The 27,833-nt window shown below is 36.8% G+C and overlaps 3 protein-coding genes and 1 long non-coding RNA gene across 7 annotated transcripts; 3 read left to right on the top strand and 1 right to left on the bottom strand.

Annotated features, from left to right (window-relative positions):
• The first annotated feature begins 117 nt into the window (after positions 1-117).
• On the top strand, positions 118-2,131 carry Rcd5 (microspherule protein Rcd5). The gene is made up of 4 exons (XM_067790684.1): positions 118-387; positions 451-1,168; positions 1,235-1,870; positions 1,929-2,131. Exons 1-4 carry the CDS (start codon positions 227-229, stop codon positions 2,019-2,021), a joined length of 1,608 nt encoding a protein of 535 aa, XP_067646785.1. The 5' UTR covers positions 118-226; the 3' UTR covers positions 2,022-2,131.
• Positions 2,132-3,109: 978 nt separating this feature from the next.
• On the top strand, positions 3,110-3,906 carry LOC137251861 (uncharacterized). Of its 2 annotated transcripts, none has more exons than XR_010953376.1 (2): positions 3,110-3,404; positions 3,459-3,906. It is a non-coding gene; the product is annotated as an uncharacterized lncRNA (long non-coding RNA). The 2 variants fall into 2 exon arrangements; XR_010953377.1 differs by having other exon boundaries at positions 3,448-3,906.
• A 2,318-nt stretch (positions 3,907-6,224) lies between these two features.
• hay (ATP-dependent DNA helicase hay) lies at positions 6,225-9,032 on the bottom strand. Its single transcript, XM_067790683.1, has 4 exons — positions 8,877-9,032; positions 8,317-8,824; positions 6,925-8,251; positions 6,225-6,824 (listed from the first exon to the last, which is right to left on the bottom strand). Exons 1-4 carry the CDS (start codon positions 8,926-8,928, stop codon positions 6,282-6,284), a joined length of 2,430 nt encoding a protein of 809 aa, XP_067646784.1. The 5' UTR covers positions 8,929-9,032; the 3' UTR covers positions 6,225-6,281.
• A 3,314-nt stretch (positions 9,033-12,346) lies between these two features.
• On the top strand, positions 12,347-22,960 carry INPP5E (Inositol-3-phosphate synthase). Of its 3 annotated transcripts, none has more exons than XM_067790682.1 (6): positions 12,347-12,795; positions 13,287-14,418; positions 19,540-19,668; positions 19,725-20,382; positions 20,456-20,709; positions 22,852-22,960. In XM_067790682.1, exons 2-6 carry the CDS (start codon positions 13,490-13,492, stop codon positions 22,958-22,960), a joined length of 2,079 nt encoding a protein of 692 aa, XP_067646783.1. In that variant the 5' UTR covers positions 12,347-12,795; positions 13,287-13,489. The 3 variants fall into 3 exon arrangements, with proteins under 3 accessions (XP_067646783.1, XP_067646781.1, XP_067646782.1); XM_067790680.1 differs by having other exon boundaries at positions 12,981-14,418; XM_067790681.1 differs by having other exon boundaries at positions 12,347-13,753; positions 13,856-14,418.
• The last annotated feature ends 4,873 nt before the right edge of the window (positions 22,961-27,833 follow it).

Raw genomic sequence — 27,833 nt, 5'->3', positions numbered from 1 at the left:
TTAATGCGTTTCCTCATGCTTTCTAACCGCAAGTGTTCTTGTAGGGTATTTTTAAGTTGGTCTCAAGAAGTGGCATCACTCTTCTTTGACATTCAATTTTGTGATTGGTCTTTTCAGCGTTTTTTTAGACTGCTGGAGATGATACAAACATATTTTTGCACTGAAATACCATAATTGATATCCGTAAAAAACTTAAAAGGCTATCGTTTTCAAATCATTCGTCACCATGGAGACAAATGCACCGCTTACTGGTCCACATATTCAAAGTTCACAAGAGAAGTCAGATTTTTCGAATACTACAGCAATTACAACTAGTTCTGGAACGGCTCCCGTGACGCCATTGCACAATTTGCCAATAGAATTACAGAACGATCAAAAGCGTAGAAGGTATTCAAAAAGTGAATTCGAACTAAATAAATAATTTTAACATTTTTAAATCTATTCATACAGTTCTTCTCGTTCAATAAAACGAAAGCGATTTGACGACGAAATTGTGGAATATAGCATTGGATTTCCACAATCCCGAGGTGAAGCAAAATCTGGCCGACAGCGCACTATATCGCAAACAACATCCGCTCAAACTCAATCGCTACCATCAGCAATACTACAACCAAGTATACCCACTGCAAGTAACAATTTAGAAAATACTTCGGTATTAGCTAGAGAAGCAGAACCTTCAATAGTGTCTTTACCGAACACTAGTAACGTAAATACTACGTTTGCTCCTACTCCTCTGACGTTACCACCCGCCCATCCAACAATAGTAACGCAGACTTCACCATCAATGGAGCGTCCATCAACTTCGCATGCAGCAGATAAAAGACGTCCACCTCGGTCTAATAATAAAAAATCAAAGAAATCTGGTCGCCCACCCAGTCAAATTACAACAAAAGACTTGGGTCGTTGGAAACCAATTGATGACCTAGCTTTAATAATAGGAATACAACAGACAAACGATTTGCGAATGGTGCATCGTGGTGTTAAGTTCTCATGCAAATTTACTTTACAGGAGCTACAATCGCGTTGGTTCTCTCTGTTGTACGAACCGGCAATATCACGTATTGCTGTAGCTGCCATGCGAAATCTACATCCAGAGTTGGTAGAATCGGTTCAAAGCAAAGCTCTTTTTAGTGTTCAAGAAGAAGAACTTTTAGGAACTTTTAAAAGTGTACGTATTCGTTAAAAAAAAATTTCTTTTGCAGCTTAAGATACTTTATGTATTTTGGTTTTTTAGTCTGATAGCCCTAAACTTGAACAGTTCCAAGAGTTACTGGACAAAAATGCCTCTGTATTTTATGTTGCACGTACAGCCAAATCTTTACAAAATCATTGGCAAATGATGAAGCAATATCAATTATTGACAGATCAAGTTGTTAAGCCACTTCATATGAGTGATCAACCATTAAGTTTTTCTGATGCTGAAGATCTTATACTCGATGCAGAACTTAATGATCAACGTGATGAGGCATTGGAGATCGAACTTGCTTTAACTGATCGTCAAAATAAGCGTGAAATTCGTATTTTAGAGAACGAGTTAAGTCGGTGGAATGTCTTAGTTGATTCGGTGACAGGTGTTTCGCCACCTGAATTCGATGGACAAACGCTAGCTGTACTTCGTGGGCGGCTAGTTCGTTACTTAATGCGATCCAAAGAAATAACCTTTGGCCGTTATGTTGAAGATTCTCATGTCGATGTAGACCTATCACTAGAAGGGCCAGCCTGCAAGATATCAAGACGCCAGGGTACAATTAAACTTCGAAGTAATGGAGATTTCTTTATAGCAAACGAAGGTAAAAGACCTATATTCATTGATGGTGCACCTTTACTAAGTGGGAATAAGGCTCGACTCGCCAACAATTGTGTTGTTGAGGTAATATTTTTCATACAACTAAGTAACATGTATATTAAACAAAAAAAATTGTTTTCAGATTTGCAGTTTACGATTCGTTTTTCTGGTAAATTATGAACTAATAAATGCTATCCGACATGAAAGCGCGAAGACAACAGCAGCTTTAAACTAGGAGTTGCCGTAAAAATTGTAAGACTTTTATTATAAATTATAAAGTCTGCAGAAACGCACGGAAATACTATAATAAATTTCTACACATCCAATACAAAAATCATTTAAAAAGCTTATTGTACGAATCATCAAATCCCATAATTTAACAGTCCCGTTATCGCTTAGTTTTTAAGATATTTGGCACAATGAATTAAGCTATCACTTTAAACAAGAATATATGTAATAATTAATCGATCTACCCGCAGACAAGCTCCATCACCTTCGCGGGTTATGAACTTATGATACTTGTCAACCTCTAAGTCTTTGAATCTAATATATATATTATAAATGGCAAAGTTTGGATGTTTGTCCAGACGTTTGTCTTTGTGACTCAATCACGCAAGAACGGCTGGACCGATATGGATGAAATTTTGCACACATATAGCCAATAGTCTAGAAGGATCTACTAGCTATATATTTTTCAAAAGCGGCGTGGTCTCCGCCCCCTAGGAACAGTTATAATTTAATTATTATATTTTTTCGTTTTTGCGACTGAATCACGCCAGAACGGCTACATGGATTTTGATGAAATGTGGGACACGGACAGTAGTCTACTAGCGAAATTTTTTTCGGACATGGAAAGAGGGGTGGGGATCCCACGACCCCTTCCAGCAATTACTTTTTAATAATTTTTACACATTATAACTTTACGTATACTGGTCTTCACCAATATCAGAGACTCAAGGGGTCAAATAAGTCGAGGACTTACAAAGTAAGCAGTGACGCCCTCCGCCCCCTTTATCTCCCCCTCTGGTGTAAAATCTATAAATTGTTATAACTCAATATAAATTTTCTCCTAAATCAATAGTTTTTGGTATCTGGCACATACAGTTTATAATTAGCTTCACCTTATTTGTAATCCCGTAAGGGTCATATCGAGACCCTTCCGGGATCATTTCTGGATGGTTTTCGGGATCGCTCCGGGATCCCGCCGGGGTAATTTCGGGACTTTTTCGGGATCATTTTGGGACCCTTCCGGGATCATTTCTGTATAGTTTTCGGGATCCCGTCGGGGTTATAGGGCCTATTACGGTACACAACTCGGTTGGGTTGTAATTAAAACAACTCAACTTTCAGACAACTCAACTCCTGTTTGGTATTACGAATTACAACTTATTTCAGTTGAAGTTGAATTGGTGCTGCCAAGCTAAGAAAGTGATGATTTGACAGATAAATGAACAGCTGATCAATTTGTGGCAGAAATTTAAGCATTTTCAAATGTGATTTTTTTATTAATGTTATATGAAATCTATTTTATAATGGCGAAAATGTTGGTGATTGACATGTCGCGATTACGGAAACATTCGCGTGATCATTCCAATCCCTTGGAACTACCAAGCACCAAGTAAGAAAATGTTTAAGTGACAAATAATGAGCTTCATATGAAGTTATTTTGCAGATTGGAAAGGAAGCATTTTACTCAGTACTAAACAAAATTAAGAACCATTTCCGCATACGCGTTCGTATTTTAAAATTATGCGCCACACTCCGGTTCCTTGCTGACGGCAGCTATCAAATATGCTATGGAAATGATTTTGGTGTTGGACTGGTATTAGATATAATTGAGGAGCGTATTTGTGCGAAGTAGATTAAAACCCTAACATAAAAAACTGTATTTTACTCAAATAGGATTCCCAGGAGTAGTGATTAGTATCAATGGGACTCGCATAATTTCACCTATTTTGGCTGCATCCAAACTGCGACCAGCCTCGTCCAACTATGGAATGTCACTACATAAAGTCAAAAAGTTATTCAATGTAATTCGTTTAAACGTTGGTTTTTCTAGAAATGTGTACAAAATTGTTGATTATTGTTTGATTAAAAAAGGTTTAACTACCGGCTTTAAATTTTTTGTTTTTTTTTTTGGTAACGTTTTATAAGCCCGTGCACCATCTAACTCTTATCAAAGGTGGTATCAAAAGACGGGTTTCCATCTCTGTTTTTAGGATTCGAAAGCGAAAATTAAAAATTTTATTTCTTTCGAAAGATATTTACAAAGACCCACAAAATGGCCCGAGAGGGTCCGAAATATGAGGCCCGGTCCACAGTTTTTTTGCACAGAACATCTTTCTGCGTTGGCGGCCTTTGGCCGCCATTCGTAAAAATAATCCTGGTTGGGTCCAACACCTTTCTGCATTGCTGTATACAAAAAATCTGGCAAAATACAACAACCACATGAAATTAGATTTTATTAGAATTAATTTTTGTGGTAATTCTTTACAACAGCATGATACTGCTAATACGTGTCCAAAAATATCGAGAGAGGTATTAAACGACGCGTCTTGACATCAGTATTAATAATCCGAAGGCGGAAAATACAAATTTTAACTCGTTCAAAAGATATTAAACACAAACCGAAAAAAGACAACAACATTGCAACAACCACATGAAAATCGCCAACTTCAACTGAAAATATCTCCGGACAGAGATAAAATGTTTATTTTCCGCTTTCGGATTATTGTTCTCGAGATTAATAGCGTCTTTTGGCACCTCTCTCGATATTTTTGGACGCGTTTTAGCAGTGTCATGCTGTCGTAAAGAATTACAATTTTAATTTTCGGATTCTTAAATCGGAGGTCGAAACGTGTCTTTTGATACCAACTTTGAACATTTTTGTTAAAAATTAGGTGGTGAACCGTCTTCTAAAACGTAACATTTTTTCAAAACAACTACAAAATTGTATGAGACAACTGCTAGTAAGCAGTTGTAAGATTTTGACGTCTTTGACAACTACACCAACACAAGGTTGTAAACGGCAATGCCACAAAAAGTTGTAAGGCTAGACAACTCAACCGAAATTTTTTTTGACAGGTTGAGTTGTAATCTGTAATACCAAATTGCGAAACTTCAACCCAACCAGAGTTGAGTTGTAAACGGTAATAGGGGCATATTTTGGGACATTTTCGGGACTATTCCGGAATCATTTCGGGACTATTTCGCGATCATTTGGGGACCCTTCCGGCATCATTTCTGGATGGTTTTCGGGATCCGTCCGGGATCCCGTCGGGGTTCTTTCGGGATCATTTGCGTACCTTCGAGATAAATTCTTGATGGTTTCCGGGATCATTTGGGATCCCTTCCGGCATCATTTCTGGATGGTTTTCGGGATTTTTCCGGGATACCGTCGGGGTTATTTCGGGGCTAATACGGGATCATTTGGGGATCCTCTAGGGGTCGTTTCGTGACTTTTTCTGTATTATTTCGGAATCATTTTGGGATCCTTCCGGAATCATTTCTGTATGGTTTTCGCGATCCGTCGTGGATCCCCTCGGAGCCATTTCGGAACTTTTTCTGGACTATGTCGGGATTATTTTGGGACCCTTCCTGGATATTTTCTGGATGGTTTTTGAGATCCGCCCGGGAGCCCGTCAGGATCATTTCGGAACCTTTTCGGGATCATATTGGAACACCTTCAGGAATCATTTCTGTGTGGTTCTCTGGATACGTCTAGAATCGTGTCGTTGTCATTTCGGGTTTTTTTGGGACTATTCCGGGAGCTTTCGGGGCATTTCTGGATGGTTTTCGGGATCCGTCCACGATAGCGTGGGGGTCATTTCGTAGCTTTTTCTGGATAATTTCGGGATCATTTGGGATCCTATCAGGTTATCAGCTCATTTAGTTCTTTTTTTTTACTCAATTACAAAAAAAAAATGCATTAGAAAACAAAATTTTAAACAGATAACTTGATAAGCAGGCTAACGCGAATAGCCCATATATTTAAATTTCTCCTGTTGTTGTTGTTGTTGTAGCGATACGGTTGCTCCCCGAAGGTTTAGGGAGTGATCGATGTGATGGTCCTTTGCCGTTTACAGATCCGGTACGCTCCGGTAACACAGCATCATTAAGGTGCTGGCCCGACCATCTCGGGAACGATTTATATGGCCACATTAAACCTTCAGGCCAATCCGGTATTTTAGTCGCCTCTTACGACAGGCATACCTACCGCGGGTATATTCTAACCCCCTGACCCGCGGACGGGGCCGCGGGTAAAGGCTAGTAATAAATAAATGAAATGAATGAAAGTGAGGGACGTACTTTTAACATAATAATGGATTTAAAATAGTTAGTCGTACTCATTTTAACAGACCTTAAAAGTAAAACCCTTTTTCGTTTTGTAGTGAAACGTTGCCCCTAATATCCAATTCCAAATTCTACGAAATAACGCTTATTGGCACGATTATAGAATGCAATACCTATAATTTATTCTTTTAAATAACATGAATTAACCTCTAAATTTCTTAAACAGTGGGTGTATTATGCCAGCATTTCGCCTTCGCTGTTCATAGTATATAGCATCATCGCCACCGGACATTGAGCTAAGACCACCCGAACGTTTCGATGCCGAGGGACCACTGGGCCTGTAACCTGGCTCGCCAGGCACTTTTTCATCTTCGCAATCTAAGTCTGAGGCCGATAAAACTTGTTGCAAAAGCTGCGATTGCTCTTCACGCGTTTTATACATCAAATCCGGATCTGTATCCATTCCACTCAAGTGTGTAATTACTTTATAGCTGTATCCTTGGTTGACCAAAAAACGTTGGCGTTTGCGTGAATAGCTCATTTCCAATGTGTCTTGTGAAACTAGTGTATAAAAGAATGCATTATATTCTTCGGCGATTGCACCCTTTTTAGCTCGTAAAATGCGACCAAGGCGCTGAGCCTCCTGACGCCGAGAACCACCATGGGAAGATATTTGAATAAGAACGTTTGCCTCAGGCAAGTCAAAACTGGTATCTGCAACTTTGGATACAAATATGGTGTTCACCTGCAATGAAAATATACAAAAATATGTATTCTCGTCAAATCTATTATTAAGTTATCTAGTAAACAAAGTTTTAATATGCCCTTTTGTTTTTAAAGAATACCTTTTGATTGAATTTAAAGTTTTGAAGGATTTGAATTCTTTCATTTTGTGAAGTTGGTCCATAGATGAAAGGCTTATTCATTTTTATTGCATAGTGTTTCAAAGCGAATACGTTATCTGAGAATACAATAGTTTTATCTCCGCGTTTCTCGTGATATTTTATAAGAAATTGGCAACTACGAAATTTGGAGGGATTCATAACATATAAAAGCATTTTCTTTGATGTTTTTGTAGTCAAATATTCACGATAGAATTCAGGTGACATGGGGCACCATACTTCGGCACATTGAACTCTTGCAATAAACCCCTTTTTTTGTAATTCCAACCAATTGGCTTCATATAGTTTGGGTCCAATGAGAAAATTAAGATCAGCAATTTTATCATCCTCTCGCAACAGGGTTGCAGTCAGACCCAATTTACAGTGGGACTGTACAATAGTTAGTACACGTCTGAACATTTTTGCAGGAATTGTATGTACCTCGTCGAGCACCATAATACCCCATTCCTGCTCCTGTAGCCAACGCATAGTTTGTTCCGCTTCCCAAGATCGCTTTTGAGTATGTGTTATCATGGAATAAGTTGTTACTAATATGCCACAACCCATGGGTTTATCTTTAGCTTCTGATGTAAAACGACAAATCATGCTGTCATCAGCTGTGGACCACATTTTAAATTGTTGTTTCCATTGTTCCACGGAAACACCACTGTTGCAAAGAACTAAAGCGCGCTTTCGAACTGTGCAACAAGCTGTTACACCTACAAGCGATTTACCAGCACCACATGGCAGCACAATTACACCCGAGCGAGCGCGTCCGTTTCCGAACATCTTACGTAAACTTTTTTCTTGATATGGGCGTAACACTGCAGCCGGTTTCAAATCTATATTTATGTCAGGATTGTGAGTATCGTTACGGAAGTCATATTCAGCTAACAAGGGATGCTCAATTTCAATGCAACGTTTTTGTATTACTTCAATTTTTTCCTGGTTCACCTCGAATGACACTGTCTTTAAATTGACTTCATCTTCATCCTCTTCTTCGTTGTCTATTTTATCATAAAAGTTTGTTATATCCTCTGGTACAGCTGTGCTACCATCAGAGTTTGGAGTTGCAGTTGCAGCAGTAACCGATTCGCTGTTGTTACTCGAACTCGGCGCAGTTTTATCACTGCCAGGAGGTATTTTAGTTCCAAATTGAGTGATGGCTTTACCTTCTACAGTTCCTTGAATAAAGCCTTCGCCTTCTTCGCGTTTCAAACGGCATTGCTGAATTACAGGGTCTTTAAGAAGTTTCTGCAGTATTTCTGGATGCGGCGATTCAATGAAATATCTTTATTAAATAATAATTAACATTTATCGCGTGGTAGTTCACTTGAAATAAAATCGTCAACTTACTTGTTGTGTTTTAGAACTAATTTAACTTTTCCATAGGATAATGTGCATAGCTTTATAAATTCAATAATCCCCTCAGGTATGGAGGTTTTGCTTAGCCGTTTTAAATACTCAATAATATCGTGAGTTTGTAATCCCACAGAAACTGCAGCATAAAGACTGTAGGCAGTTAGTTTGTATTCATGTATATGTTCTGGTCGGCATACCGGTTCTGAGATAGCTATTAAAAAGTCATGGGCATGCTTATAAACTGGCGAGAACGATTCTAGGAATATATGGCCATTTGGGGCAACCCATAAGGGGCGGTTCTCATGATCTTGCTTCAGTTCCATTTGCCCACGATAATCCTTTGCTCCATACTCGTCTGTCATGATGCCATCATCATTAGTTTCAACATTTTTTGAAGCAGCTACAGGTACGCCATCTAATTCAGTAGCTCCGTCTGAGGTCAATGAATCTCCATCTTCGACTAGCTGAGTAAAAGCTTCATCTTCTCCACGACGTTTCTTTCCTGAAAAAAAATGTTAATAGTTATACGTAAACCCAAGATTATGATTAGTTACCAAATTTCTCTCCTGCGATCCGATCCTTCTTTGATTTCTTCGGTGGACCCATGTTATGATTTATTTTACGACAGAAAAATTAAATCTGTGTAATGGCAAGAAAAAGAAATTTCAGTCAGTAGAGGTGAAACACTGACGATAAGAGTATCGATAACCATGGCGGAAGGTTCCGCCAAGCCGATAACTTACAGTCCTCGCTTTCCAAACAGATCCCGATAAAAATTTAACAAGGAAATGCACAATTCAGCACAAATCACACGGGAGGATTGCGCATTGCGCATGTAGACATTAGATCAGCGAAGCAATTTTTAACTCGTGAATGCGCAATCTGGGTAAGTGATTTGTGATGGAAATGAAACTTCTGTGACGTTCCAATGGAGCGCGATCCCGATACTGATAGAATTTTAACGTGCCAATGCAACAACAATGTGAACCATATGGATCAATTTGTTCAGAACGATGCAATTTTGAACTCGTGAATGCGGAATCTGGTTTGGTGATTGGTGCCTTGTACTCGATACCTGTACTCATATAAAAGGATTAAGTGATCCATACCAAAATAGTATCAAGGGGAAGTACTCGAAACATACTCGTTACATATATGTAATACTCCTATATTGCTAAAGCGCCAAATACACGACACGAACATTCCCGTTATGTCATGTTTCTGCGACCTTTTTTGTCGTGTATGGTGGTGTTTGCCAGTTTTATATTTTATACTACGAATATTCTTATGTTATTTAGCATTTGCGTGAATAAAGAAACTAATATTTCTCTATACATACTATAGTATGTATACATAAAACCAGTGCTATACCATAAAACCAGTGACAGTTATCACGACACGATGACGATCGAACAGAGTTGCCAAAAGCAAAATATTGCGCCAAATAACTGATAATAAAATTTTACTTTGGAAACTCTGATAAAATGCAACAGCGCACTGGTTTTATGTATACATACTAAAGTATGTATAGAGAAATATTAGTTTCTTTATTCACGCAAATGCTAAATAACATAAGAATATTCGTAGTATAAAATATAAAAGTTGTATTGCCCCTCGTCATTTACTTTCATTTTAAATTAAATTGACTTCGATAATTCTTTCCGACACAATTCCTCTTTAGTACTTTGCATATGATCCTCTGTGGGTGCTCTATTGAGTACTACAGTGAAAGTACTTTGGAAAGTACCTCACGTATGTACTCTATGGAATACTCACAAACAAAGCGAGAGTGGGATCACCTACTCCTCTCCTAGGACATCGCAATGTTAATTGGAGCACATTTTTTGTATGAATACAGATTAGATTTGGAGCAGTCCTATACTCCCAAAGGAGTATTCCTTACATTATTAATAGAGTACTCGCGTTTTTGAAGGGTAATCCAATAATTTTTAAAGGGTTCCCATTAGTCGCTTTAATAATCGGTAATTATGGATAAATTTTAGAGATGACGATTTTTTTCCTATTTTTAAAACTATCTCTAAACGGAGGCACCAAGGCATAATAAAAGAGAAACGTAAAAATTTGACAGCTAATAAGAGCCGTGTTTTTTAACACGCGCGTATACGTTTCGTTTGCGCGTGTTAAAAAAACGCCTATCTTCGTTTAGATAATGCTTAGGAGACCCATCTAGCGGCTGTGGTTAAACTACTAGCTACAGCAACAGGGTGTACCATTTGAAATAAAATCAGCGCTAGTCCTTGAGTGTGTGGAAAAGCTGAACCAACTAGGAGCACACAATGAATTACTGTTGGCCTGGGTTCCAGGCCACAGGGGAGTCGAGGGAAACGAGCAGGCGGACAGCCTGGCCAGAGAGGCAGCAACGGTACGACCTATTGGTCCTGAGCCGTTCCTGCCAGTGGGCCCGCAGGAAATTAGGGGGCATCTATTGGCAGAAGAAAAGGAAAAGAGGGAAGAACACTGGCGTAATATGCCAGGCCTAAGACAATCTAAGCTACTGTTAGGGGGTTATTGCACAACTCGATACAGGGCATTTATAGGCCTCTCGAAAAACAACCTAAGAACTCTAACAGCAATTCTTACAGGACACTGCAGACTGAACAGCCACATGCAAAAGCTGGGTATAATATCAAACAACACATGCCGATTTTGTGACAGATCAGCGGAGACGGCGGACCATGTCCTCCTGGAGTGCGATGCAATCTCAAGACGTAGAGCTAAGTTTATGGGCTCACCATGGCCAGAGCATACTCACATCAAATCCCTCAAGCCAGGTGAACTGCTAGGGTTCATCAGAGATGTCGGCTTGGATGAGGTGTTGTGAAGCAGATGAGGGCACAATAGACCAATGGTCGCAGTGCGATCCTCAAATAACTATCTATCTATCTATCTAACAGGGTGTACCGAAAAGCGGAGACGCAACACTCTGATGGCCATAGGGTATAACATATAGTTGAATCAGTTGCGATGAATTGTGGACACACATAGAATACATCAGGCATGCTTAACCAACGAACCGATATCATTTCGTTACGATTATTAACGTTAATAAACGAAACAAAGTCATTTCGTTTCGTTTATTAACGTTAAAAACGTCAAATTAACGAAATGATTTCGTTTCGTTTTCTGCCATATCAAAACCGAATCAAATCGTTTATGTTCATTATTAATTTCAAACTATGCTGGCAAAGCTGATTGATGGCGGAGTCATTAAAGGTGAAAGCAATAGCCAAGCTGATTGCAACTTTTCTCATGAATTTTGACAGTACGAACATTTCTCAGAGTGTTTTTGACATTACCACCAACGAATTACACAAACAAATTATATGGAGTTTGTGTGTGTATGTGCGCTCGTTGTTACCACCTTACGGCTTCACCATGGCTATAGCATTGCCAGCACAATTCAAACATAAAGTATCACGTTTTTGTTAACGTTTTTAACGTTAACGAAAGCTTTTCGTTTCGGTTAAAAACGAGATACAATTTATCTTGATAATTTCTTTATCGATAGTATTTCGAAGTGTTTCAACGGAAACGGTGGAAATTTTTTGATAAACGATTAGCTTAACGTTAAGGTGCATCCTGGAATACATAGAATTAGTGTAGAGGGTGAAACAAAGACACATATTTCAGTTACATCTGAGTATAATGCGTATTGAAATTTAGTAGGACAAAATTTATGCGCAGCAATTTCAGAGGTGTGTTTATAGTTTGTCCCTTAGCAGTCAATATAAAGTTTAAGCGTAAACGGATATACGCGTGTTAAAAAACACGGCTAATATAGTCCTAGAGTTGGAATATATATGAACGGCTAAATAAATTTTTGTGGATTAGTACACGTGTAAACGTGGTTTTAAAACGTGCGGTATTAAACTTAACGACAAACTATTATTTGCATGCATTCTTATAAATGAAATGACACTGATTACTCAAATTCGATGAATATTTTAAAAAACCGACCGATATTCGACAGAGTAGCAGACAATTTTCACATCTCTAGTATATTTGTTATGTATTGTTGTTGTCCCCTTACATAAAAATGATAAAAACAACATAAGAAAAAATATAGGAATTCTGATTATACAAAGAAAGTCCAAGGCGTTTCAAAATAGAGCCCAGACGTTGCAATAGAAAATAATGTTTGGTGACAAAAAGCTGGAGGAATGAGAGGATAACATATATTCATGCATATCAAAGAATTTTTATCGCATCGACATTGGACAATTATGCCATTGTGTATTCCGAAACATTGTTTTCAATAACTTTATTGATTTTTAAGCAGCACATAGCCATCCAGCAAAGTATAAATGGAATGCTGATGTTTTAAAATATTTGGTAAAGTGCGGAGTGTATTGCATTGGTATGTTATATCCTCCAACTTTGTTCCAAAAATTGTATAAATGTTTCCATGTACGGGTACATAGTAATTACATGTAGAAAAGACGACGCACATAGGTAAAATATAAATAAATTTGTTAAATAAATAAATACAGTAAAGATCTGTTTATTCCCCATAAAATATGGGGATGGGGTCAACGAAAGTATTTGCCGAACGTACCCATAATATATCTATTCTTCTCTTCTAAACTCGTTTTTCGCTAAATTTGATCTGGCATTGACTTGATTGTAATGTAAATAAGCCATTAAATTTGCCTGTTTGATTTACGGGAACAGCTGTAGCACAAGTAATAAATATGTACGTATTTAAGTTGATATGCAATACCATGTGAATGCGCATAGAAGTACTTTAAATAAATTAAAGCATTTGGAAATATGTGTAGGAAATATGCATTACTATGTCATATAAATATATACAAAGTCTAATTACGTCGCCTAGCATAGAAGAGGACGGAATACCTTAACAATGCAAAAATGTAGCAGCGAAGAGCGCATTGCTGACGCGAACTCAAGTCCGCGATTACCTCATAAACATCTGTCATTATTAGGGTTTCTAACAAAGCGATCTAGTAAAATTGAACCACATCCTCGTCATAAGGATTCGAAGAAACAGCATAAATATGATCGTCCCTCATCAGCATGTGGAGGTTACTTCGGTACCAATAGTTTTGATGTGTCCTTTGCTAAGTGCTCAGCGGAACGTCAACGGTCCCCACATTCTCCAGCAAAGCACAATGGCTTAAATATCGATATGAATAACCTATCAGCTAGTAAAACACTTCCCAGCTCTAAATTAAAAAGCAATTACATAAGCAATGCCAGCGGCGGTAATGGAAACAAGTCTAATTTATACGTTCGTCGTCGAAGTACTGATGGCTCTCAAAGCGATGGAGGTGCAGCAGAAGTTGTGCTGCGTAAGACAGCTAAATATCGTTCACCAAATCATAACCGATTCAGTCACCAATTTAGTTTATGTTGCAAGGCCGAAAAGAAACCGATGACACCACCAGTAACGGTACGATACAATTCTGTAGTCGATCAAGCCAATACAATATTTAAACATAATAGTCAAAATTTATGTTGGAGTTTTATAGATAATGCCTCGGTTTCGCTTCAGTCATCCGATGGAAATTCTTCTACACAAATACCAAGAGCTGACGAATATTTAAAAAATCTGAAGGACTTGGAAAGAACGAATTTTATTGAATGTTCAAGTGCCCCAGAATCTCCTATTATTGCAAAGTTGATGTTTACATCATCGCATAGTAGCCCATCAAGCGTATCTCTTAAAAGTAGACAAAAGGAACAAGTGCCGATAGTAAATAAAATTGAAGCGAATTGTGCAGGCCCAATAAGGCCTTTGGCAGTATCTGCCTGTCGCTCTCGTCTTCGGTTGAAATTGTATCCTCCTGGAAAGGAGTTACCGTCGTTAGAGACTACGACCAATGACGAGGATCTGAAAAGAGCAACAACACCGCAACACATGTCCTCACCAAATATTGCAATACAACCTGAAATAGCCAAAGGAGTAGAAGCGGATGATACTGACGATATACGTTTTAGTTCACATGAAAATATACAAATTACACGCTTACAATCTACTCAAGTAGGTCTTGCACGGCGTGCATTGCTTAGCGCTCAAGTACTAAGTTTAATACCAACTGATAAAGCACGTGAAAGGTAATTGTTTTAAGTTTAATTTAAAAGGATTAAAATAAGGTAAACAGAAACTTCGTCGTTATGAATGTTTTTCGTTGGGTTGAGTAGAACTGTCGTAGTTCTAAAGCCCTTATCAGGAGAATCTTATCTGAGATCAGCTATTTCTCAAATTTCTTAGGTATTAATTTTTTAGACTAAAAATTCGACTCTAATTTAAAATTGAAAAACTACTTATTCTGTAATAATGTAATTATATAATTTAATTATATAATTTTTTATACCCAGCTGTACTTACACACAGGGTATTATAACTTTGATTGGATAACGGTTGTTTGTACGGGTATAAAGGAATCGATATAGATATAGACTTGCATATATCAAAATCATCAGCATCGAAAACAAATTTGATTGAGCCATGTCCGTCCGTCTTGAAATATTAAAATTAATAAGAGGAATGTTTCAGCTTCAATGTCTGACAATAATAAATTTTATTAAAGAAATTCTCTTCTATACATAATTTCTTAACCTACACATTCATAATTATTCTAATACTAACAAACTAAAAATATGTACATTTGTAATAATAGTATGCAAAGTCAGCAGATTGCTATATATGTAAACCATGTAAAATGTTTGTGTGTGAATATTTGGGTGATTCACATTAACAAAGTAACCAATGTAAATTAGTTGTATGTGAATATTTTGGTGACAAACTAACACTGACGATCGGCAAGTGTATTGACCGGGGTTAGTGACAGCAAAAATGTTAAGGTGTGAAATGACAAGGGTTTCGTATTCGGCATTCAATTATTGTTGGCTTCCCGCTGTGTCGGGTCAATGTAATTTATGTCGCATAATATTGTAATATGATTATGCTATGACTGCGTGTGGTCGGTTCATAAAAATGCATTGGCATAGAAGTTCATGATAATGCCGCAAATGTATTCCATAGGTGGGCATGACGCATAATGCTACAGTATGCCCGTTAACACGATAACGTGAGTAAATATTAAGATATCTGCACCAAATTTGGTACACGAGGTTACCTGGGCCCAGAATAGATTGGTATTGAAAATGAGCGAAATCGGATGATAACCACGCCCACTTTTTATATATATAACATTTTTGAAAACACAAAAAACCTGATTATTTAGGAAATAATACACTTAAACTTCAAATTTAAAAAACTGGGTGTGGCACCGCCCCTTTTATGACTAAGAAATTTTCTATGTTTCGGGAGTCATAACTCGAAGAAAAACTACTTCAGAATATAACCATATGTATATGTATTATAGCGCAGCCTTGTAACACTATTAAGCACACAAGACAAACAACACCAGCATTTCAAGTGTACAATTGGGTATGTAATGTTCGGTTTCACCTGAACGTAGATTTCCTTACTTGTTTTAGTTAAAGTTAAGATGGTCTGTGTAATATGTTATGTGTCGGTTGTTGTTGTTGTTGTTGTAGCGATAAGGTTGCTCCCCGAAGGCTTTGGGGAGTGTTATCGATGTGATGGTCCTTTGCCGGATACAAATCCGGTACGCTCCGGTACCAAAGCACCATTAAGGTGCTAGCCCGACCATCTCGGGAACGATTTATGTGGCCACATTAAACCTTCAGGCCATTCCCTCCCTCCCTACCACCAAGTTCCATGAGGAGCTTGGGGTCGCCAGAGCCTCGTCTGTTAGTGAAACAGGATTCGCCGCGGATAGGTTAGGTTGACAATTGGGTTTGGAGAAGCTATATATTGCGCTGGCAACCTAAAAGGTTGCGCTACACAGCCCTTTGAATCTGGTATTTTAGTCACCTCTTACGACAGGCATACCTACCGCGGGTATATTCTGATCCCCTAACCCGCTGGGGTAGTTATGTGTCGGTATTAAGCGATTGTTATATGACATAAATAAAAAGATTTTCAAGAAGTGAAATGGCTTCTTGACGAATATTCAGCAACGTTTCTGCCTTTCGGAGTCGGAATAAAACCCGTAGGTTTGTGAAGGAAAATTAAAAAAAATTATGTTAAACGGTTTTATTGAGAACAATACTTACATGAAGTAATAATAATACTAAAAGCTAGAAAATAATTAGGAAAATCCTAGGTACTAGTCCTCACACTCCTCATCAATCTAGGGCGTTGATCAGACAATTAAATAAAATATAAATATAAAATATAAAAAATATAAAAATATGAAGAAATTAAACAAAAGTGGGGATAGGACACCACCCTGTGGCACTCTTGGTTTTGATGTTTCGTTTCTAAATTGCACCGATGCCTGCCGACCACCCAGATAACTTGCGGTCCACCTTTTCAGACATGGGGGAATGGTAGACCCTTTCATGTCTTGCAGTAACGTGCCATGGTTAACCGTATCAGAAGTTTTTGATAGGTTTAGCGCAACGAGTACTGTTCTATGGTGGGGGTTTTGATTTATACCGCAATTTATCTGGGTGCTGATGGCATTTAGCGCGGTGGTGGTGCTATAGAGTTTTCTGAAGCCATGCTGATGACAGGCTAGCTGCAAATTTGCTTTGAAGTAGGGGAGCAAAATGACTTCAAGCGTCTTGGCTACTGGCGATAGGAGAGATATCGGGCGATATGACTCCTATGTTAGCTGCTTTCCCAGGCTTTAGTAGCGGGACCACCTTGGCAATTTGTCCTTTTTCGGGTATGACAAAGGTGGAAAGAGGCAGGTTGAAGACATGTGCTAAATATTTGAAACCCTCTTTCCCTAGGCTTTTAAGCATCGGCATGGCTATGCCGCCTGGGCCCACTGGTTTTTAGTCTTAATTGCCTATTATTTCTAATTCTATTTAGTTCATTTAATGACTCATTATTACAAGGACTCTTTCCTAACAATTTGTCTCCTCGAACTCCGAAATATTTTGATGTGATTTCTAGCGGACTGTATGTAATATTTGTTCCAAATATGAGCCAATATCGGACCACAGATATGGGTATTTTAAATACATATGGGGAAATCCGCCAAACTTTGGTTTTTTGGAAAAACATTTTTTTTTTTGAAACATGGTATCACGTAAATACCTTTTTCTTAGGAACATTGAGGGGTAAATTGGAGCTGTAGTGCATCGCCGTTACTAGTCTTACATAATGCCTTAAAAAGATATAGTCAAAAGATCGAGCAAAACATATATAAATTGAGGTTATTTCAACACTGCTGTACCGATTATATCGAAATTTTAACAAAATATGGAGATATATGCAGCTGTTAGCTATGTAAAATTTTTTTTATACACGAGACCCGGTTTTGTAGATATCGGTAAAAATATAAAACCGAATAACCGCCAAATATATTTTACTGCAAAGTTTGCAACACATTTATTTTAACACCTTTCTACCGATTCTTTTGAAACTTTAAAAACATATAGATATGTGAACGAAGTATGTTTAGGTAAAAAAGTTTTAATACCCGAGATCCGGTTTTCGAGATATTGATAAAAATATTAACCCGGAAAACCTTAAATTTTTTTACTTATTTAAACACTTCTTAACCGATTGTGTTGAAATCTTATCAGGATTTACATATCTATGTGGGGTATATTTAGGTAAAATTTTGATGATACCCGAAACCCGGTTTTAGAGATATCGGCAAAAATATGAAACCGGGTAACCGTCAAATATTTCATACCCGTTTGTTAATTTTTTCTCTACACCACAGTAGTATACCATCAATGACCTCATCTGGGAATATTAACGCAAGGAAGGTTATTGATGTTTGTACATGGGGCAAATATACGATATTTTCGCCAAAATTGGCAATCGTCAAAAAGTGTAGAAAAAAAATTTTTTTTTAATTTTTGTACCAAATTTGTGTTCCTTTTCATTTACTTTTAAATAAAACCTGGTTTAAAAAAAAAAAAATTTTTTTCTACACTTTTTGACGATTGCCAATTTTTGTCGGAAATTTCGTATATTTGCCCCATGTACAAACATCAATAACTTTCCTTGCGTGAATATTCCAAGTTGAGGTAATTGATGGTATACCACTGTGGTGTAGAGAAAAAATTAACAAACGGGTATGAAGTGATAAAAGTAAAATTGTAGCTGTGCCCACAAAAAAACATGCTCCTGAAAAAAATTTACGCAACCAAGTGCTTCCACTTTTCTGCCTCTACCTTCAAAACTGAAAGGGCACATCGGATTTGAAGCCCCAGGTATATTTAGTCCCTGATAGGCTATTATCGTGCATAATCCAAATTTCAATACTCAGTTGCCTCAAAAAGCTATAAGCAAAAAACTGTCGATATTGAAAATGACAAAAAAAAGTATCGCTACTTTGATTGATGATAGTTTTGAGTATTGGAGGGGCACATTAATTTTGCTCATACTTTTAGAATCTCCGTCTCAAAAACAACATTCAATTTAAATTTCATAGCGTTTCAGCGATGCCTCAAAATTTTATCAAAAAAATTTAAAAAAAATCAAGGGTATCGCTTGAAAAAGTGTAAAAATCGCCGTTTTTTACGTTTCGAAGTTCTGCAAAAGCTTACTATCAACTTTCTTGATTTTTAAAATCATCAGATCGGATAGTCAAAAGGTCAAACTTAATGTCCTTGTACTTTTTTCTGGCCTTAAGTTGTTTCCCCGTGTGTAAAACCCGAGTATCCAAAAAAGTAAAAGTTTTTGGGATTTGCCCATCCATATATCGAGCCTGGCCGCGATTTCTATTTCTGTATGTAATATGTGTTGATGTATGAGCCTAATCGGACCACAAATACGATATTTTTGAATATCTCGATCGTTGCGCCACCTAGGGGTGATTTTTTCATAGGTCGCTTTCTATTCCTGTATGTATTACGTGTTCCAAATATGAGCCAAATCGGACCACAAATACGATTTTTTAAAATATTTCGATCCATGCGCCACCTATCGGAGGTTTTTTAATTATTGCATTGTCATCGGGTTCTGAACTCTATTCCAATTGAAGCTTGTAGCTTAACAGGAAGTTACTTAAATTTTAATTACAAAATTCGTGCCGGCTGTCCGGCCTGTCAATTCAAGCTAAATAAAACCGTTTAAATAAAAAAAGAAGGACGGGTGCAATATCCTCTTTTCAAATTATTACATTTTCAAAGGTAATACACTGAAAAATTATAAAACTCATAACATATAATTAACAGGAGTTTTTTGGACGGACACATGGGATCATCAGCCTTACTTGGCCCTGCAGAGCTGGACCGCGTATTGCCAAATAAAGAAATTACTATTTTTGTTGGAACATGGAATATGAACGGTCAAAATCCGCCAAAGTAAAATCAAATAAAATGTAATTTTAACTGTTTTTAACCTGCTCTTGAAATTTCAGGCAAATGAATGACTTCGTCTTGCCAATCACTGTTGAACACGTTCCCGATGTTGTTGCTATGGGAACGCAAGAATCAAGTCCTGATCGTTTTGAATGGGAAGTGACGATACAAGAGACACTTGGTCCAACGCATGTTCTGTTCCATTCAACGAATTTGGGTACTCTTCACTTAGCTATTTATATGCGAAGGGATCTAATTTGGTATTGTTCCGCTCCGGAGGATGCTTCTTTCTCAGTTCGCACAGGATCTGCGTTTCGAACGAAGGGAGCGATCGCAATATCATTTTGTGTATTTGGAACGTCAATGCTATTTGTTACATCACATTTAACAGCACATCAACAAAAGGTAAAAGAACGAGTTTCAGATGTTAAGCGCATTATTCATGCATTGGACTTGCCAAAAAATTTAAACTTAAGACACAAGAATAAGGATGTCACACAGAATTTCGATAATGTTTTTTGGTGCGGTGATCTTAATTTTCGCTTGAGTGAACCACGTGAAAAGCTTTTGGAATGGATTCAAAATACAAAGTTTCCATTACCATCCCATTTACCACATGGTTATATGCATACGGATCAATTATCGTCAGTCTTGGCAGACGGTGCTGCTTTTCGAGGCTTTATGGAAGCTAATATTACTTTTCCGCCAACTTATAAGGTATATACAAACTATATGCTTAAATATATTGTCGTTGCCTAAGCGAAACGTATATTTCTGTTTTTGCTTTAAGTATGATCCTGGAACTCAACATTTCGATACATCGTCAAAACAACGTGCGCCTGCCTACACTGATCGTATTCTATATAAGTATCGACAATCACAAGGTTTAAGTATAAGAAGGAATAGTACAATGCCGTCCAATACCACTTTAGCACAACCATATGTGCAATGTTTACTATATGATTCAGTTCCTTCTATAACTACCTCGGATCATAAACCAGTGTGGGCGTTATTTAAGACGAAAATTCGTGCAGGAACAGACTCGTATGTACTTACATTAATATATATTTAGTTATATGTGTATACATTAGGACGTTTATACATTTTTTCTTGCTCTTTCTTCGGAACCACGCTCAGTAGGCTTCTTTATGACATTTTAATTATACTAAAAATACTAAGGTGGTCAACATTTTACACGTGCTTCCAAAGTCCACCAGCGGTATTATTCTTCAAATCGATTTGAAAACTACATTTTCGTCTCATACGATGTCGAAACGGTGAAACTGGCCAACTCGTTAAAAATAATAATAAAATAATTTCCCCAATACTCGCCAGACTGCTGAGCGACCCCTTGAATATTTAGGTCAGCTCAACTTGGTTATCTGCTGCAGTTCCACATATCGAAAAGGAGTGTATAATATTGTTAGTGAGAAGTGACACATGTCCGTAGATCAGCCGTCCAGTTGCACGTCACTATCATTAATGGCACCAATACAAATTTATGTTAGCATTTTGTAAAACTCTTGGATGGAGATTAGACTGGGTCGATTTATTAACCAATATCACGCCATTGATTTTTCGATAGGATTGGGGCTCAGGAAATAAAAGTTCCACTACGAAATTTCATTTTTTTCATTTGATTGTAAAATTTGCATGTATATCCTGTCCGACCCAAAAATATCCGTTAAAATATTTTTTTTTTTTTCAAAAAACTGTTCTCGACAGCGTTTTTAGCGAACATTTTTGGGTCGGAAGGGGTATACATATGAATTTTTTTTAGTAGGTCATGAAAAAAACTTTAAAAATCAAAGACAAAAAAATGTCAAAAACATGAAATTTCGCAAGCTCGAAAATTATTTTTTCGAGTATGCGTAGTGGAACTTTTTTCCTGAGGCCAAATCCTATCGAAAAATCAATGGCGCGATATCGGTTAACTTTCGTTCATACAAATCGACCCACCCTAATGGAGGTATTGATTTTGGCAATTTTAGTTTTATAAAAAAGTATTTTGTGTTCGAACATTCCCGCATATCTAATTCCGATCGAGTTACAGAATAAAAACTACGATTTTTGGTTTTTACAGAAGGCTTGCACAAAAAGGTTCAATAAGTTTACTAAATATGTCAGGATCCTGATAATGTATCTAGAGATTTCGAGATTCTAACTCTTTGCATTGTTTGTATATACCAAAGTTGTTAAGGAATGCAATCACCCCGGAATGCAATCCATGCATTCCCATTCATGGCCTAACACTTTTGAATGGTAGCTTTCATTTCTTTTTTTGGAATAACGAATAATTTTTTTTACTCATTCATTTTTGATAGTACGGACTAACAATTCTTTTTTGTATTTCTCATGTGGAATAATAAAATTTAAAAGCATTCCTCTAGTGAAGAATGATATTACAATAATCATATATATTTTTATATAAAGTGACCTAATACAAACAAAAGAGGAAATTATTGAATTATAAGGCCCAAGCTTTCAGTGCGAATTTAAACAACGGTTTAAAGGAAAAGTTAGTTTTACTCTGTCAGTTTGACCGTTAAACTAATATGAACAGTTAAATTCTCTAAAATATTAAACTAGGAGTTTGCGGGTTTGTTTACGCGATTTATTTTATATTTTGTTACTTCATTATAAAAAAAGCAAATAGTAAAAAAATCTCACAAAAAGCGGATTCGACTGCACTTGTTGGCAATAAATTTACTGCAATTGCAGTAAAATTCGATGTTTGTGTTCAGCGTTGTATGGAAAGAATTTTAGAATGCGCCAACTTATAATTGGTTCATTTTGAAATCTATTTGATGTTGCAAAAAAGCAAGTATATAAGTTTCAAGTATTGCTCTCATCAAATTTTATATACTGAAATAATAAAAACAGTTCCTTAATTAAACAAGACAAACATAAGTGTAGTGTAAATCATAGAAGAGAATGCAAAGGATTGTGGAATGCATTCCTCGCAGTATTGCAGTGCGATGAATACAATCAATGAAATAAAAATAACGAGGAATAAAGAAAGGGAATAATGATTAAAATTTTTATTCATTATTCCGGACTAACAAAAAAGTATTGTAATCCTCTGGGGTTTTAATCAAAGGAATAATTATCCAAATGGAATGCATTCCTTAACAACTCTGGTATATACATATTGATTTAATAAAATTATAAAATTTTTATTTAAAGGATTCCCCTAGCAGCTGGATTGTTCAATCGTGACATTTATTTGGAAGGAATGAAGAGACGCTTAAATAATCAATATTCTGGTTCATCTGCGGTATGTGCTATACAATAATGATGCTTTAACATGTGAATAGAATAGTAATTTGCATAAATACGTACATTGAACAATGTATCTAAAGTTTAAACAGTTAATGTAATACGAGTATGTGGTTTTTAGTAATTTCTTTTTATAAGTCATATAAATTATGAAAAAATACAGTAAGCATATGTATATGTGACCCGGCTATGAAAAGGTGGCTTATGACTCAAAAAAACAACTGTTAACAGCTGTTGCTCACAAAAAAAAAAAAAAAACAGCTGTTAACAGCTGTTTCTCGTAATTTCTTTTTTGAGTCATAAGCCACGTTTTCATAGACCGGGTCACATATACATATGTCGTGTCTTAACCGCAAAAACGACTCAAGCGACATTGTCTGTATTTTATCAGACTGTTAACATTAAATGCTTTATTTAACAAAGACAGTATATTCACTCAAAAATTTTAATTTCGCTTGTGACCATGTGATGATTGGGCCTCCACAGTAACCCGATCTACATATTATTCTTTAAGTAATTAAAAAAAGAAATAACAAAGACATTTAAAACGTAATTACATTTAAACATTAGCTTATAATTACATTCATTTTAGACAATGCTAAATTTCGAAAAATAATAAGTAAAAATTAAGGTGTTTACGTTTATTGACATACGAATCGAATAGCAGAAGTAATTTCTTAACATGTACATAAAAGGGGCGCCTAAACATCAAATGGACGATTTATAAGATATCATATATTGAACACTTCACGACAAAAGAATTTTTTTCTGGGGGTTGGACCGAAGTAATTTTTTATCTATCCAATAACGAAAAATGATTTTTTTTTTTTGCTTTGCGAAGTTAGACTACACATATATATTAGCTCTCGAAGGTCGAAATTGGACACACCCTTATATATATTTTTTTAGGCGGAACCTATTCATCCGGAAAATTCAGTTAACGAATTTCGGAAATTTATTCTCTTCTTTTTTCCTATCTTTGTATTTTCTTCATTTTACTTAATTTTTGACGGTAAAAAACATTTTTTCGTACGAATAGCCACTTCCTTCATTTTATTTATTGTGTTTAAAAAATTGTTTCTTTATTTGAAATGTGTATTTTTTCTTCCCAAACTTATACAAAAGTTTGAACCTGACAGATCACAGAAGAAATTAATATCATTGGAATTGTTCTAGCGTATTGTGGTTTGCTCCCAACCTCCAAATACGGAAAAAATGTTTTTTTTTTGTTGTTTTCTTATCGCTACAACAACAGCACGGAAAAAAATCACTGGAGCTTGGACGTGTTTGGTTTGCACCTAACCTCAAAACACGCAAAAAAATGTTTTTTTTTTCGTTTTTATCGCTACAACAACAACAACAACACGGATTCACTGAAGCTTAGACTTTTTTATCGCTACAGCAACAACAATACGGAAAAAATCACTGGAGCTTATACGTTTTTTGAGGTTAGGTCTGAGCTGGGACCCGCAAGGCTAATCCTGATAGAGAATTTTGAATAAGTGCATTAAAACGCATGAGAATATATCTGTCGCATTACCAGGTGCGAACATATTCTTTCGGGGAATGTCCTCATCGTTAGAACAAAAACAACAACCTGTTATATAAGCTTTAAAGGGTAAAAAGATTATACAGTACAGTTAAGAAAAAAGCACAAATCCTACTATTTTACTTTTTAGTTTTTTTATGGCTATAATTTCGAATTTAGAAAGGCAGTATCTATGTTTTGGAGACTAACTCCGAAACATTGGTAAGTACGTTTTTTGCTTATGGGTAACTCCTTTCCTTGGTCCAAAACCCAGTTTCACGGTGTTATTGACTTCCATTGGGTACGGTTAGGGCACGTGGCACAAGCGTCAAGTTCTGACTACCAGATGAAGACAGTAAATTTGTTTATAATTTTTCAGGCCTGTTTATCGGGTTACCTCTATATGCGGTTATATTTTTTTACTCAGGCTAAAAAAAATAATTGCAGAAAGGGAAAAAGTAAAGTTCATGATGCTTGCAAATATATAAAAAAATATATGTACCTCTGGAAACGTTACATACTCAAATTCATATAGTCCATATAAGAAAATATAGATATGTACATTATGGTGGGTCGATTTGTATGGACGAAAGTTAACCTTTAACTACTGAGCTGAAATATTAGGGCGTAGTTATTGTGGTGGCGGTAAATTTTACCTCTTTATAATCTATACATAATTTTTGTTAACGAAAAAAATTTTTTTTAATTATTTGTTTTTAATTGGAATAGTAAAACACATTTTTAAATGAATAAAATAATAAATTTAAAGAAATCTAACTTCTGGTTTAACAAAACAAGGACTTTATTTCTTTTTCTTAAATTTTTCTTAAAACTAAAAAAACAGCACAAACATAACTTAAAAAAAAATTGTAAAAAAAAAATCAAAAACACAAAAGAAAACAAACAAAAATTTTGTTATGTTATATGTAAAAAATAAAAAATAAATGTAAGGCGCGATAACCTCCGAAGAGATCTAAGGCCGAGCTTCTCTTCCAATTTGCGTCGTGCTCCTCTTGATTTTCCCTACAAATTGGCCGGACGGGACTTAAATGTTTTATGCCGACTCAGAACGGCATCTGCAAGGCAGATGAGTATTCACTGAAAGCTTTTCATGGCAGAAATACACCCGGATCGCTTGCCAAACACTGCCGAGGGGCGACCCCGCTTAGAAAAATTTTCTTCTAATTTAAAAACCTTATTTCTAAAATTTTGATGTTGCTTTGCCCGTGGTGCGAAGCCAGGGCATACGGTGTGGTAGGCGGAGCACGCTACCATCACACCACGGTGGCCGTATGTTATATATATAATTATGTAAAACGTAACCCCGGACGATTGGTAATTTTGACACCAGCACTGGTATATGTCCGCTTATACAATACCCACGACTGTCCAAACACTGAATAATACTAATAGGATAACCCCCCAGCGGGTTAGGGGGTCAGAATATACCCGCGGTAGGTATGCCTGTCGTAAGAGGCGACTAAAATGCCAGATTCAAGGGGCTGTGTAGCGCAACCCTTCAGGTTGCCAGCGCAATATATAGCTTCTCCAAACCCAATTGTCAACCTCACCTATCCACGGCGAATCCTGTTTCACTAACAGACGAGGCTCTGGCGACCCCAAGCTCCTCAAGGAACTTGGGGTGGGGAGGGAGGGATGGCCTGAAGGTTTAACGTGGCCACATAAATCGTTCCCAAGATGGTCGGGCTAGCACTTTAATGATGCTGTGTTACCGGAGCGTACCGGATCTGTATCCGGCAAAGGACCATCACATCGATAACACTCCCCAAAGCCTTCGGGGAGCAACCTTATCGCTACAACAACAACAACAACAACAACAACTAATAGGATAAAGAGAAGATACCAAGAGAATGAAATTGATAGCTCTCAACTGAAGAGGTTAGGTTAGGTTGAACTGGCCGGTCCATGAGGACCTCACATAGACTGATTGAGTCCGTAGTGTTACCAGAAGTTTGTTTTAACGACCAAATTGAAAAAAACCCTATCAAAAACCAGGACCTATGTTATAAAATAACTCCGTCCTCTTGGCAAATACTAGAAGCTTCCTAGGACTTGAGCCACTTGCTGCTTCTAGATTCGACAACTGTATCACTCCTAATAGCTGGAGTCTTAGCCTGGCAAGTGCAGGGCACGAGCACAGAACGTGCTCGATCATTTTCTCCTCCAACCCGCACTTCCTACATCTGCTATTACTGACCAAGCCTAATTTAAAGGCATGTGACGCCAGAAGGCAGTGTCCAGTCAGAATACCCGTCATGAGTCTACAGTCCTCTCTTTTTAATGATAGAAGCAACTTTGTTAGTCTAAGGTTGTAAGACCTACACATAATCTTCGACACTTTACAGCCCCGCACTTGAACCCACGTCTTTCCCGCTTGGTCGATCATGTGCACCTCTCGCCTTCGCTTAATCTCAACTGAAGAGAGTAAGAGAGACAAAAAACTACGAGGGGTAAAATTTACCACCACCTCAGTAGTTAAAGGTTAACCGATATCGTGCCATCGATTTTTCGATAGGATTTGGGCTCAGGAAAAAAAGTTCGAGCCTGCGAAATTTAATTTTTTTGACTTTTTCTCGACTTTGATTTTTAAGGTTTAAGGTTGTTTTCATGACTTACTAAACAAATTTTCATATGTCTACCCTGTCCGACCCAAAAATATCCGCTAAAAACGTTGGCAATAACAGTTTTTTGAAAAAAAAAAAATATATATATATATATATTATATATTTTTTTAGCGGACATTTTTGGGTCGGACATGAAAATTTTAAAATCAAATGAAGGTAGGTTATGAAAAAAACCGTAAAAACAAAAGTCGAAAAAAGTAAAAAAAAAATTAAATTTCGCAGGCTCGAAAATTATTTTTTTGGGTATGCGTAGTGGAACTTTTTTTTCTGAGCCCAAATCCTATCGAAAAATCGATGGCACGATATCGGTTAGTAAATCGACCCAGTCTAATGTACATACATACTTTAAAAATTGCTAGCGTATAATAAACATATTACCTTTATTCACAAATGCACTGACCAACAATATTTTCGAAACTGTGTTTTTCACAGCTTTTGGTGTGGGAAAGTAAAGATTAAATGTTTTTTTTTTGCCTCCTGTAAAATTTGAATTATTTTTTGGTTAGAGCATTTGTGAGCTAAGGCAAGGATATGTGTGAGAATCTGTTAAATTATGTAGATTTAGTCGCCTTAAGAAAAAGTGAAAATTCCGCTCATCATTTAACAAATTAGGTAGATTCTTGTAACTTTTAGTGGTTTGTGGAGTTTGCCATGAGTAAATTTACCAAAGTCGAGTTACACATAAATATATCGTATATGCTTTTGCAAAACCGTTT

This window comes from Eurosta solidaginis, chromosome 5 (assembly GCF_040869045.1).
Source record: "Eurosta solidaginis isolate ZX-2024a chromosome 5, ASM4086904v1, whole genome shotgun sequence".
Lineage (NCBI taxonomy): Eukaryota > Metazoa > Arthropoda > Insecta > Diptera > Tephritidae > Eurosta > Eurosta solidaginis.
This window is presented reverse-complemented; position numbering and strand designations above follow the sequence as displayed.

Excerpts from the sequence above, each read along its gene's own strand:
- Rcd5 (XM_067790684.1), top strand. The coding sequence starts at position 227 with ATGGAGACAAATGCACCGCTTACTGGTCCACATATTCAAAGTTCACAA. Across the intron at positions 1,169-1,234 it reads TTTTAGGAACTTTTAAAAGT|TCTGATAGCCCTAAACTTGA; the intron begins GTACGTATTCGT and ends TTGGTTTTTTAG. Across the intron at positions 1,871-1,928 it reads CCAACAATTGTGTTGTTGAG|ATTTGCAGTTTACGATTCGT; the intron begins GTAATATTTTTC and ends AATTGTTTTCAG.
- hay (XM_067790683.1), bottom strand. The coding sequence starts at position 8,928 with ATGGGTCCACCGAAGAAATCAAAGAAGGATCGGATCGCAGGAGAGAAA. Across the intron at positions 8,825-8,876 it reads GATCGCAGGAGAGAAATTTG|GAAAGAAACGTCGTGGAGAA; the intron begins GTAACTAATCAT and ends ATTTTTTTTCAG. Across the intron at positions 8,252-8,316 it reads TTAGTTCTAAAACACAACAA|ATATTTCATTGAATCGCCGC; the intron begins GTAAGTTGACGA and ends TATTTAATAAAG.
- INPP5E (XM_067790680.1), top strand. The coding sequence starts at position 13,205 with ATGCAAAAATGTAGCAGCGAAGAGCGCATTGCTGACGCGAACTCAAGT. Across the intron at positions 20,383-20,455 it reads CTTTTCCGCCAACTTATAAG|TATGATCCTGGAACTCAACA; the intron begins GTATATACAAAC and ends TTTTGCTTTAAG. Across the intron at positions 20,710-22,851 it reads ATTCGTGCAGGAACAGACTC|GATTCCCCTAGCAGCTGGAT; the intron begins GTATGTACTTAC and ends TTTTATTTAAAG.